This window comes from Trachemys scripta, chromosome 15, assembly GCF_013100865.1.
Source record: "Trachemys scripta elegans isolate TJP31775 chromosome 15, CAS_Tse_1.0, whole genome shotgun sequence".
Lineage (NCBI taxonomy): Eukaryota > Metazoa > Chordata > Testudines > Emydidae > Trachemys > Trachemys scripta.
This window is the reverse complement of record NC_048312.1, coordinates 7,556,376-7,569,568: the sequence shown is the minus strand read 5'-3', so window position 1 is coordinate 7,569,568 and position 13,193 is coordinate 7,556,376. Positions and strand designations below refer to the sequence as shown.

Sequence of the window (13,193 nt, the reverse complement as noted above, 5' to 3'; positions counted from 1 at the left end):
CCACCTCCTCCGCGCGCGCTCGGGGGGCGGGGCTGTTGGAACGCCTGCTCCACAGCTTGGGGCCGTGTCTGGCGAAGGAGCACCGAGGGGGGCGGGGCCATGGTCCGGCCGCCCCCTGCCGGCCACTTTTCCAGTCCCTATAGGCGTTAATTGCCCGGCCGGCGACCGCCCTTCTCTCGGCAGCAGCCGGAAAACCGGGGGTGAGATGAGAGGCGCGTGAGCTGGGGTGCCGCCCTCCGCCTTTCGGGGACACGCAGACCGCCCTGCTCCGCCCTAAGGTGTCCACACCTGAGGGGAGGCGTCTGGGCCCGCGCTGCAGAGCTGGGTGCATTCTCCCCTGGAGATAGACAGGGGGGACTAGGGCGCCGTGCTGTAAAATCCTAGCGATTAGCCCCCGTCAGGGCGGAGAGGACCGCAATAGCTACAGCAAGGTTAAAGCTACCTGGGCCCTGCCTCTCCCAGGCTTTTACAGAAAAAAACAGTCAATGCAAAGCGAAAGCAATGCACCGTGTATGGACCGGTCCCAACTGCCTAGGTGCTGAGGGCTGCTGCTTGCACTGGAAATTGGGAAGGCTGAGGCACTCCTTTGAATCTTTTACCCCGGAGAACTAGAAGTTACTCCATTTCTGCCCTTTGTGCAGTGGGACAAAGCTGAAATAGCTGGTTTTTGCATAGCTTACAAAGGAATTGTATTTAATTTTTAGAAGTATAAGTGGCTACTTATTTCTAACTGCACTTCATTTTATCTCATGTTATAATTACAAGAAACTAGTGTCTTAAGATAAATTTATTGTACTTTAATACACTTTAGGGATTTAGAACTACAGTATTGAGCTTTTCTACCATTATCCAGTAGTGGAATTATAGTATTATATAAAATATATATACTTGAAACTGAATTCGTAAGACATATCTAACAGAACCCGGCACCTATATGAAATTGCCACAAGAAGGGGTGTTTTTATGAAGGTGACGAATATCCTGAACACAGTAAAACAGTTACATCAGGGCAGTTGTTGCTTGTCAGATACAGAGTTTTAATTCATATAATGCCATCAGTTTATACACTGATGACTCAAGTGAGGTGTATTTAAAACCACTTTATCAGAGAAGCTTCAGCTGCTACTTTATATATATTGCAAGTCTATCACAGTAGTACCCCTTTGATAAGAGTTTGAACATAACCATTGCAAAGAGAAATTCCATAACGCTCAAGTACCAATATTAATTCTGGCCCATCAATTCAGACTACCTGTGCTAAAACATTTAGCAGGAAAAGTCTTTGGAATGAAGTTACTTAGTTATTTGTCACAAAGATGTGGCTACAGTCAGATGAAGCAAAATCTTTCAACATCAATATAATACCTAGATTGAAGAAATTTGGCCCCTAGGCCTAGAGGTGGTTTGGTTTAACCATAATTTGAATTTCTCTCAAGCCAGCTACATGCTAATACTACTAAGAAATCAGTTTAAGTCTTTCTAAAGATAATTCAGCTTTTATTACATGGTTGACACAGAACTAGTTACAGTTTCATAGTATAAAACTGAAAGAAGAGCTAGTGTGTGTTGCTCAGACTGGTTGATACATTTATTCACAATACTTCTTCCTTAAATTCAGTTTCTTAATTAGCACTGTATTTAAATTCAGCAAACATTTATCTTTAAGACTATAGTCCTGGTTTGAACTCTTATCAGTTTTATACTTGCAGCAAACCAGAAGTCAGATTTGCAGATACTGTTTATTCCAGAATCGTATGTATTAAGTGAACTAACCATACGAGCCCATATAGCATTTGGCTGTAGGAGTCATGCAAATCTTATCTTACAGTATTTGTTGCAAACAGCGTGTCCTTCAGTGTCTTACATTCCTTCAGTGTTCCTTGCTCTATCAACCCTTTTAATATGAAACTATTAACAGATCTTTGGAACTTAAGGCCCATTGCTGATCTCACTTTTCATTTACACCAATTTAAATAACTCTACTGAAGTTAGAGGAGTTACACCAGTGTAAATGCATCAAACTTTGATTTCCAATTGGATCATTTGAAAGTAGTGGAACGGTCAAGTGAGAACACATTTTTACTAGGGCTGTTGATTAATTACCGTTAACTCATGATTAACTAAAAAAAAAATTAGTCCTGATTAATCGCATTGTTAAACAGAATACCAATTGAAATGTATTAAATATTTGTGGATGTTTTTCCACATTTTCAAATATATTGATTTCATTTACAACACAGAATACAAAGTGTACACTGCTCATTTAATATTTTTAATTACAAACATTTGCACTGTAAAAATTATAAACAAAAAACAGTATTTTTCAATTCACCTCATACAAGTACTGTAGTGCAATCGCTTTATTGCGAAAGTGCAATTTACAAATGTAGATTTTTTTGTTACATAACTGCACACAAAACCAAAACAATGCAAAACTTTAGAGCCTACAAGTCCACTCAGTTCTACTTCTCATTCAGCCAATTGCTAAGACAAACAGATTTGTTTACATTTACAGGAGATAATGCTGTCCACTTCTTATTTACAGTGTCACCAGAAAGTGAGAACAGGCATTCACATGGGATTTTTGTAGCCAGCATTGCAAGGTATTTACCTCCCAGATATGCTAAACATTTGTATGCCCTTTCATGCTTCGGCCAATGTTCCAGAGGACATGCTTCCATGCTGATGACACTTGTTAAAAAAATAATGCGTTAATAAATTTTGTGACTGAACTCCTTGGGCGAGAATTGTATGTCCCCTGCTCTGTTTTACCTGCATTCTGCCATATAATTCATGTTATAGCAGTCTCAGATGACGACCCAGCACATGTTGTTTGATTTACGAACACTGTCACTGCAGATTTGACAAAATGCAAAGAAGGTACCAATGTGAGATTTCTAAAGATAGCTATAGCACTCAACCCAAGGTTTAAGAATCTGAAGTGCCTTCCAAAATCTGAGAGGGATGAGGTGTGGAGCATGCTTTCAGCAGTCTTAAAAGAGCAACACTCCAATGTGGAAGCTACAGAACCCAAACCACCAAAAGAGAAAATCAACCTTCTACTGATGGCATCTGACTCAGATGATGAAAATGAACACACGTCGGTCTGCTCTGCTTTGGATTGTTATCAAGCAGAACCCGTCATCAGGATGGATGCATGTCCTCTAGAATGGTGGTTGAAGCATAAAGGGACGTGAATCTTTAGCACATCTTGCGACGCCAGTTACAACAGTGCCATGAGAACACCTGTTCTCACTTCCAGGTGACATTGTGAACAAAAAGCGGGCAGCATTATCTCCTGCAAATGTAAACAAACTTGTTTGTCTTAGCGATTGGCTGAACAAGAAGTAGGACTGAGTGGACTTATAAGCTCTAAAGTTTTACATTTTATTTTTGAATGCAGGTTTTTTTTGTACATAGTTCTACATTTGTAAGTTCAACTTTCATGATAAAGAGATTGTATAACAGTACTTGTATTACGTAAACTGAAAAATACTATTTATTTTGTTTTACAGTGAAAATATTTGTAATCAAAAATAAAGTGAGCACTGTACACTTTGTATTGTGTTGTAATTGAAATCAATATATTTGAAAATGTAGAAAACATTCAAACATATTTAAATACATGGTATTCTATTATTGTTTAACAGTGCAATTAATTGAATCACTTGACAGCCCTAATTTTTACTGAATCAGGTCTTAAAACTCTTTAAATTCTGTCACAAAAATAAAAATAGCTGTAAAGAAATAACCTCAGTCAGTGAGGAACAATAACTTTATTTAATTAAATCCCTACCTTCATGCATGAGCATGATAGAACCCCCAGTTGAACTTTGGCAAAAGTCACAACAAAAACAAACCAAGCAGCCTATATAGAATGGTGAAAATGCCATGGATAAGGACACCCTACAGTTTTACTGCAGAGTAAATGCATTTAGAAGCCTCGCTTTGGCTCTGTCAACTATAACCATGTAATTAAATAAAGGCAGTCTTTCAAAATCACTTCTTCACTTCTCCGAGATCTTCAATGCTGTCATCATCCACCTACAATAAACAGATATTACTTTAAGTGGGGGGAAAATGTGTGCATTCCTCACTATGCCCTGCTGTGCTAGGTTCTTTACAGAAACAGTTACTCTCTGAAGAGCTTCCCTTTCAAGGTTCTCACCCTGTGATGAATTTTACATGAATGGATCTCTGGGTCCATGTAGAGCCCCACTGAAATCAACAAGGCCAGTCACAGAATCCATTGCATAATGGGCACCAACAAATGTACAAGGGCAGGAGAGAGAGATACAAGCCAATAAAAATGTCTTTTTATAATTACATCAATAAAACCCAAACCACTTCTGAACCATCTGAATCTCAGTCCAACTACTTAAACATTAGCTAATTTCTCATAGGTAGCAACAGACATATGGTTGAGAAGGAACTTGATCAGTTGGGGAGACATTCCACACACAAGGAACAGTGTGGAAGAAATCATGGAGATGTTTATATCTATCCAGCTATTTGTGGCCTTCATCACTATAGTATCCAAGCACCTAGCAGCAGATAATTAAGTAGTTTTTGAAAGATGAGGGGATATTTGGGTGTCATGTTCTTATGAAGGATTAGGTACTGTTTAGGAGTGGACATATCAAGGTAAACCACTGGCCCTCTTAGTTTGTATCTTACATTTCTACCTGTGGCCAGGATGGAAATGAAATTTTTTTTCAGAATCATATCACAAGAGCATGGGCTACAGCCTCATGACTTAACTAGTAATTTTATGACCATGATGTGCTAAAAATAAGTCACTTTTACATTTACCTCAGGCCACTTCTCCTGGATTACATCAATAATGTCATCTGTAAAGTCCCCCTGAATTATGATTTCATCTTCTCCTGTTACTGAGGCACCGCAAGAGAATTTCTGAGCAAAAAACCTTTGTGCTTCCTTCAGATCAATTTCTGTTTACATAGAAGAAATGTATAGAATAAAGACAGTCAATATCATAATGTCTTCTCTAGCTTAAACACCCAATATTTAAACCTGGCTTTAATTAGGAAGATATCAGTAGCAACTAGTTTCATCATAGTTAAGGTTGTGCCAAGGTTTCTAGTTAAACCAGATCCGTAAGTGTGCAACATATTTCAGGAACATTTATTCTCTGAATTTGGCATAACTCTTCAGAGTTTCTCTAATATTTCTTCTCTAAGTGGTCTCTACAAGTTCCCACTCTTGGGGTGAACCAATGGTGCAGCACTGCATGGTTGGGGCATCCCAAAAGTGGGAATGTGCAGAGCCCATCTCAAATAATTCTGGTGAGAGGTGAGTAAATGACTTCTGCAGCAGAAACAAACAATTAAAAATGCTCCCTTTTTGAAGGTTGATACTGTTTTCCTGAAAATTGGGTTTCCTCTAACACACATATGCAATTCAAATAAATCACACACAAAAGTTTAACTGTGACCTCAGGGAAATTAAGCTATGTTTCACGGACATACATTATGTATTATGAAAGAGTATTATGTTCACAGGGCCGGCTCTGGCTTTCTGGCCGCCCCAAGCAAAAAAAAAAAAAAAAAAAAACCTGCAGCGCGGCCGGAGCCAGGGTGAAGGGGGACTCTGTGCCCTGCAGATGTGCCCCGGCTAGCAGGGGAGAGAGAAGGGGGGCGGCTAGGGCTTCAGCAGGGCACTGCCATGCGGCCCCTCCCGCCGTGCCCCCTGCCAGGAGGGCTCCACGCCGCTCCGGTCGGCTGGGAGGGAAGGACGCGGGCTGCCCTGCCGGGCTTGCTGCAGGGCACTCCTGTCCTCCATGCCGCTGCCCCCTACAGGGCGGCCGGAGCGGAACAACAGCAGCAAAAAGCGGCCGTGCCGCCCTAGGATTGGGTGGAATGCTGCCTCCTACAAGCTGCCGCCCCAAGCACCAGCTTGCTCGGCTGGTGCCTGGAGCCGGCCCTGTATGTTAAAGCCAAGGTTAAAGCTTGCCTTTTTAGAGGAATGTGGGAAATAAAAGGAAGTTCAGTGTGGGTGTTAAGATGTTTGGATAGTAAATGAGTGAACTGAGGCTGCTCTGGTTGATACTCTAGCTTTAACTGTCTATTTCATTGATTACGGATTGTATTATTAGGAGATTCACTTGAGCATTTTTAATCCCAAGAATTTGTGTGGAAATCCATTCAAATAATTTGTTTTCAGAAGCTTATTCAAATATGTATTGACAGAGAGCAAATTGCTTTTATGTAAATACACTGTTACTTTAAAAAAGTCAAAATACACAATAGAGCAAAGACTGTTTGACTTAAATGCATACTGATATTGAGATTGACAGACAGGTATAACTTCCCTTGCTGTGTCTTTGCTTACTTTTAAAACAAAATCAGTGGAAATAAGGACCTTAGAAGATAGCATTTCAAGCAGAAAGGGAACAAAAAGGTAAAATATAAAATAATTAAAAGGGAAAATATTGAATGAGGGCTGTTGACAATATCTTTTATTCTACTAAGAGTTTGAAACTGGACCTTGGTTGTAACCAGAGAAAGGATATAAGATTTAGTAGTTCTTTACATCAATTAAAATCATTTATATAACATCATAAATGAACATGACACTTGATACATTTACAGTCTGTTAGATAAGACAGGTAGTGGCCATGTCAGGGCACCGAGGGAATTATTGATAAAGAAAAAAAAAAAAAGATTGCTTGAAGTTGATTTTTAAGGAGAGAGGTCTGGAGAAGCAGAGACAGGAGCACAGAGAAATAGTAGGAGAAAGTGACTCAAAAGAAGTTTGTTGCTGAACTTTTTCCTGCTAATATGAATCAACAAAAATGTTGAGTTAATATAACTCAATGGTCAAAAGCAAATGCAGTTAGAATAATGAAGTGTTCACTTCGCAAACTCACCAAAAGTTGCAAGGCCACACACTCTTGTGACATATTTCTTCTTTGCTCTAGGAATTTTAGCTATCGTAACTTTCTGTGGTACAGTCTTCTTTTTCTGTTTTATCTGACCCCTTCCACCTTTGAGACAGGACAAAAATCAAATCAGTATCTAAGTAACCTTTCATATACTGTGCTTGCACTTCAGAAAAATAAGGACCTGAAATGCCAATTTTTTTCACTTAGTAATTTTGAAAAAGTTGTCGTCACCCTTACCTCCATTTGTAAGCCTATATACATTCCCATACAACAATTATAATAAACATTACATATGTTGCATAATATGTTATATTATCAATATAGGTACAACATTGCAGTGTTGTTGTAGCTATATTGATAATATAACATATCTCAGTTGTCTTAATCATGCCATAAAGGTACAGTATTACAAGAAACATCAATACACGGTCAGCTAAGACTGTAACACATTAATTTTTATTTCTTATTCCTACTTACGACAGTATTGACCAAAAGGACATTAAGTCTGAGAAGGGTTAAAACATTACAGATGCAGGAAATGGACTTCAGTACTCAGTGTTAAAATAGTTTTGTGTACTATATACACACACACACACACCTAGCCAATTAGAGAGAGTTAATTTCTGTATAAAAATGCAGCATTTACAGCAAACCTTTGGTACAGTTATAAGCAGATAACATTTTCACTATCATAGTACTTACACTGGATTTAGTCAACCCTGCAGTCTAATGCATGACTACAAATTTTCCTGGTTTTTCAGCTTTACTGAAGCCCTTTTATCTCACGCAGACACATGGAGTTTTTAGACCAAGTTATTTGAGCCAGAGACTGTCAGCCACGTACATCTTTGTACAGCACCAACACAAGGGAGCCCCAGTGTTGACTGGGCCCTTTGGATGACGTAGCAATGACCCGAAAATACAACTTGCATCTTTTATATTCATTTGGTATTGTTACTACCTTCACTCTTTTGCCAGGCTGCCTAACATTCTCAGCACTGTGCAACATATATCTGCACCAATTTGCAGGAATACTGTATTCATGTACAGGATTTGTTTTGTGCACCGTTACCTCAACAGTTAATAAATTAGTTTTATAAAATGACCCAAAAAGTTGAGAAGTTGTGCTAGAGTGCATTTCAGCTGGTCGAAAAAGGATCCCAAAGTAGACAAAGATTCCACAAACTGCATATGTAAGATAGGTTCTAAGTTTATGGGCTAGATTAATACCACAATCAACTATTTAGACCTTGCCTCTCTTTTGCTTTTTCTTCTCTTCCTCTTCTCCTGCTGTTCCTTGACCTTCTCCAAATCCAGTTTCCTGTTTTGGTGAATTTTCTTATTATATATAAAAAAAAAAAAAAAGTTTAATAAGTAGGACTCCCACATCTGACATATTGCATCTGCAAGGCAATTCTCAGGCTTAGTAAAATGTTACTTTAATGCCTATTCTATCATTGCAGTATACCATCTGCAGACATTTGTTATGTGTATGGCATTATATCACCACATTTGCACAAATAAGACATCAAACATTAAGAAACCTTAGCCTCAGGCTACATCATTCACCATTCCAAATAAACCTCTCCATATAATAGTTTTTAGGAGAGAGAGAGATTAGTATCAACATTGTCATTAGTGTTCCAAATACACATTTCCACTCTAAACATTTATTTTCACCAGTAATACTTCCTGTTTAGAATCCCAATAGATAGGGTTTATTACTTTTCCACCTATGGGTAGTTTAACTTTGAACTAACTCACCAGTCCAGTTAATAGCAATTCTAGATGTAATCTTAAATGAATAGATGACTGGGTGCAATAGAAAATTTCTGTGTAGCCCTGGGAGGAAGCTGTATATGTCATGTTACACATTATTTGACAGAATATAGCATATTCTCACATGTTGTCCAGCTATTATTTTACAGCACCCAAAAGTATACAAGGCCTTCACAGAAGCTATAAGATGACATAATATCTCCCTTAGGCAGCTTAATCTAAATTTTAGACTTGACATAACCAGAGAAGGGAGATGAATAGTGGGGAGGTAAAGATTATTATAGTACAATTACATAGATCAGAGAATGGACAGAAGTAGAATGTTCAATTTCAGCAGTGTACCGTAATATATACTTCTCACAGGATGCAGGGTTTGGTTTTGTTTTGTTTACACATGCAACCCTCAGTCTTTAGGTCACAAGCCCTGATCAACTTGAAAAATACAGAAAGATTCTTACCTACAGTAAGTTTTGCAAATTCATTTGGAAAATTCTTCTCTAACCATTGTCTGCATTTAGTCACATCAGGCATGTATTCACAGTACTAGGGGGAAAGGCCACATATAAATTGTTATCTGAGAAATTACAAAATATACTACTAATACACAGTGAGAGTCTGATTACTGGGCAAATTAGCAGCAAGGTAAAATACAAGCTATTTCTTCATTTTGCTTGGGGACATGCACTTCAGTTGATTTCATTCATTAGCTGGCAGTAAAATTTTAGGTCTGGATTGTGGAGTGAAATGGAGCTGGTGCATAAGCAGGATTTGTGGAGAAGTTAGGACAGGGTGCAGAGAAAAAAGCAGAAGCAAGTAACATAGGTTCAGCCTAATTGATTAGTGACTGTGCTCTGCACCACCTTACAGGAGACACATTCGATTCCTAGGACCAACAGGGGCTGGGCAAGACAAACTATGAAGGTGGTCCGTTTGCTACTCAGGAGGCTGGAGGAAAGTCGTCTTGTATAGCTCAATGGTGTCTCCTAGATCAACACTGACTGGTTCCAAGGGAGCTCTGCACATTCTTCTTCAGCCAGATAGTGGCTGCAGCATAGAACTTTAAGGGTTGAAGTATAGCAGGCGGAGAAGGGCAGCGAGAATCCCCATAGTCGGTACATGGAGGACTAGGTTGCGGGAAGGGAGAATAAATCCAAATGTGAAATGAACTTACCTCTGTTGGCAATGAACAGACTGGGGAAGGAAAAGAAGGAGATTATTAAGCAATTTAATTCCCCACCCATTAATATTTCATATCAAGAACAATCCTTTTGTCATTTTAATCTTTTGGGTGACTTTATGCCATTACATTGACATCTATTAACCACACTGCTCTGCTAGCAACTCAGCACCCAGCCTGAGTTCTGAAAAGGTACCAAAATGTTGTACCTCTCTGCTAAATTTATCTACTAAATCACATACTAAAAACAAGAGAACATATACCCTGTCTTATCAGCTCTCTAAAATATTCTATCACTTTCCCCTATCCATTACATTCTAGTGGTTACCTTCCTTTACTACTGAATCATGCTGCCTACCTACAGTCCTAGTACTGGACATGCAGGAATAACAAAATGAAGATGCCACTGTGAATATACAATCTATATTCTATACTTCTGCACCTATTTTACACTAAGACAATGCATTTGTCTCAGTCTGAAGGCTCTAAATTCAAGCTTCAGGAAAGGTAGACCTCAATGCATTGTTGAGACCAAACCTGCCCTAGCAAGAGGGATGGACAAAGTGATCCAGTGGGTATTTGCCCCTCGAGTCCATCATAATACACAGTTTTCAAGAATACACACCATGCAGTTTCTTCATATGCACTCTTTATACTCATAAGTAATAACATCGCTGTCTGTATAATACAGAATCAAGAATTGTGAGGCTGGATCTCTTGAAGCTACTGCAGTCAAACAGTTGGTGTCTCCACTACAAATTTTAATAGCCTTTAATATCTGATACTTTACATATAAAATCTTATAGCTACACCTCTACTCCGATATAACGCAACCCGATAGAACACAAATTCGGATATAACGCGGTAAAGCAGCGCTCCGGGGTTGCGCGCTCCGGCGGATCAAAGCAAGTTCGATACAACGCAGTTTCACCTATAACGCGATAAGATTTTTTGGCTCCCGAGGACAGCGTTATATCAGGGTAGAGGTGTATATTATGAGGCTGTAACATAAAATGATAAAAATGACCAAAGTCAAGATTTAGAAATCATTTAGATTTACTTGAAATGGAAACACCTCAACAGGGCTTTTTCCTGTCAAGTCATAAACACATCTATAGTGCTACAGAACTAAATCATTTAAACCCAGGATCCAGAGGATGAAAGGCCAGTGAAATAACCACCAAGCCCTTGCCGCAAAAATGATGTTATTTTATTGAGGTCGACCAGAGTTTCAGTTTTCTCTTACTAGTCATTTGTTCAGACACTATGCATTAGAATCAAGGCTCAGCATGAGAGTAATCTCTATGGCTAGGGAGAAGAAAGAGCAGAGGGTGCCCAGATCTTTCAGGCAAAATAAGGAGATACAACTTCTCCTTGAGGCAGATGATATTTGCCACAGGAGATTACTGGATCATCTATTTAATTTTGCTGCCCCAGAGAGAAGCCAATATCCAAGAAGAAGGATAGAGCCCCATAATACACCTAGCCAACTAGACGATATATAGATATACATATATATTGAATAACTCAAAATTATTCAGTCCCTTTTTAAATCTGGCCATAATATTTGACTCTGATCTCATGCAACAGTGGATAAAGCAGGCAGACCCAACTGTACAGAGAATTTCCTTCCCTTAGTTCTAGCTTTATTACTAGTATTACAGTAATACCGAGAGGCCCCAATCAGGATCAGAGCTGCTTTGCGATAGGCACTTTACTCTGTACAGAAAGTGTCTCAGTCGACAAGTGTTTACAGTCCAAGTGTGATACCCATTAATTTAAGAGAGCAACTCGTTCTTCTTGTGCAGGAAGCCATAACCAGACATGCCAATTGAGAAATCCTGTTTAACCCACCACAAATTCAAAGTACTGTCACAAATGCTCTAGGTACACACCATGTGACAGTACTTTGACTACCAATGCTAGGTTAAGAGTAAAAACACAGATATCTGTAGCACGAAGCATTACAGAGAAGAGACGGCAGATTGCAAAAAGCAGACCCTTCCCCCAGTTCTGCAAGCAGAGACTTATGGCTGGAAGTGGATGTCTGTATCGCCACCTGCACTGAGCTATTATCATTCATACAGCACCAGAGGCATCATATGTAAGTGCCTCCTCAGCACTTGCCTCCACAGTAGAGGACCCGGAGGGGATAGTCTGCATCTGACCTGGCGTTGCTCCTTAGGTCTCCTTTGTAGTCAGGGACTGTGGACTCAGCTGTATCTGTTGCCATCTCACAAGCCTGCAGGCCACAAGAGGAAAGAATGTGTAGTTATGTTTTTGTTTTAAATTTCTGAAATATAGGAGGATGAAGAGTAAGTCATCTTCCCTAATGTGCCCATTTTACAGGACTCCCAGAGGCTCAGAGATTAAAGCTCATGTAGCTACAAGGATGCGGGGGGAGCAACAGGAAAGAGTGGAAAGGAACAAGAAACAACAGGAACATATGGGGAGATGGTCATGAGGTTGTGGGTGCACAGAGGATGAGATATAAGGAGGGGCATAGATACTTAGCACATAAAGGAGGGGTGTGGAAGTGAAACATGCAGACTGGGGTGGGGTGAAGTGAGAGTGGGGTGTTGTGCCGTGACAGTCGAGATGAATGGTGGGTGCGTTGAGGGGACTGTAGGTACATCAAGAGATGAAGTGGTTATAATCAGCATTAGAGGGATTGGGACAAACGTTGGGGTGCTTGTAGGAAACATGAAGTGTCCAGGAATTGAGAGCATATGGGTGAGGGGGGCAGTGGAAAACAATGTGGGGCCTGGGCGTGTTGATTGAAATGTGGGACATGCCAGGGAGGATGGAAGAGACATAGTGACCAGATGTCCTGATTTTATAGGGACAGTCCTGATATTCGGGGCTTTGTCTTAAATAGGTGACTATTACCCCCCACCCTGTCCCAATTTTTCACACTTGCTATCTGGTCACCCTAAGCAGACAGGATGAGATGGATGGGGGAGTGGAGTGGAAAGTGGTGGTGGGAGGAGTTTATACAGAGACAAGGTGGGAAAGGGGTAGGGGGTGAGGAGCATCTGAAGGGGCAGAGGTGCTGGGGGGTGATCAGAGGCATCTGAAGGGGAGGAGTGCCGGGGCGGGGTGAGAGAGTCAAAGTGCTGAGGGGTATCTGAAGGGGAGGGGTGCCGGTGAGTGAGGAGTGTCTGACGGGGAGGGGTGCTGGGGGGGGGTCAGAGGGAGTGAGGGGTGTCTGATAGCAAAGGGTGCCGGGGGGCGGGTCAGACGGAGTGAAGGGTGTCTGATAGCAAAGGGTGCCGGGGGGCGGGTCAGATGGAGTGAAGGGTGTCTGATAGTAAAGGGTGCCGGGGGGGGGGG

The 13,193-nt window shown here is 40.5% G+C and overlaps 1 protein-coding gene across 1 annotated transcript in view; it reads right to left on the bottom strand.

Moving 5' to 3' along the window:
* Positions 1-3,757: 3,757 nt before the first annotated feature.
* DENR (density regulated re-initiation and release factor) overlaps positions 3,758-13,193 on the bottom strand; it is a 10,182-nt gene continuing 746 nt past the window's right edge. Inside the window, exons 2-8 of the mRNA XM_034791034.1 lie at positions 11,988-12,102; positions 9,855-9,874; positions 9,142-9,226; positions 8,159-8,242; positions 6,890-7,006; positions 4,813-4,952; positions 3,758-4,044 (exon numbers count right to left, since the gene is read on the bottom strand). Of these exons, the coding sequence (XP_034646925.1) occupies positions 4,000-4,044; positions 4,813-4,952; positions 6,890-7,006; positions 8,159-8,242; positions 9,142-9,226; positions 9,855-9,874; positions 11,988-12,093 (597 nt within the window). The 5' untranslated portion in view covers positions 12,094-12,102 and the 3' untranslated portion in view covers positions 3,758-3,999. The remainder of the gene's footprint in view (positions 4,045-4,812; positions 4,953-6,889; positions 7,007-8,158; positions 8,243-9,141; positions 9,227-9,854; positions 9,875-11,987; positions 12,103-13,193) is intronic.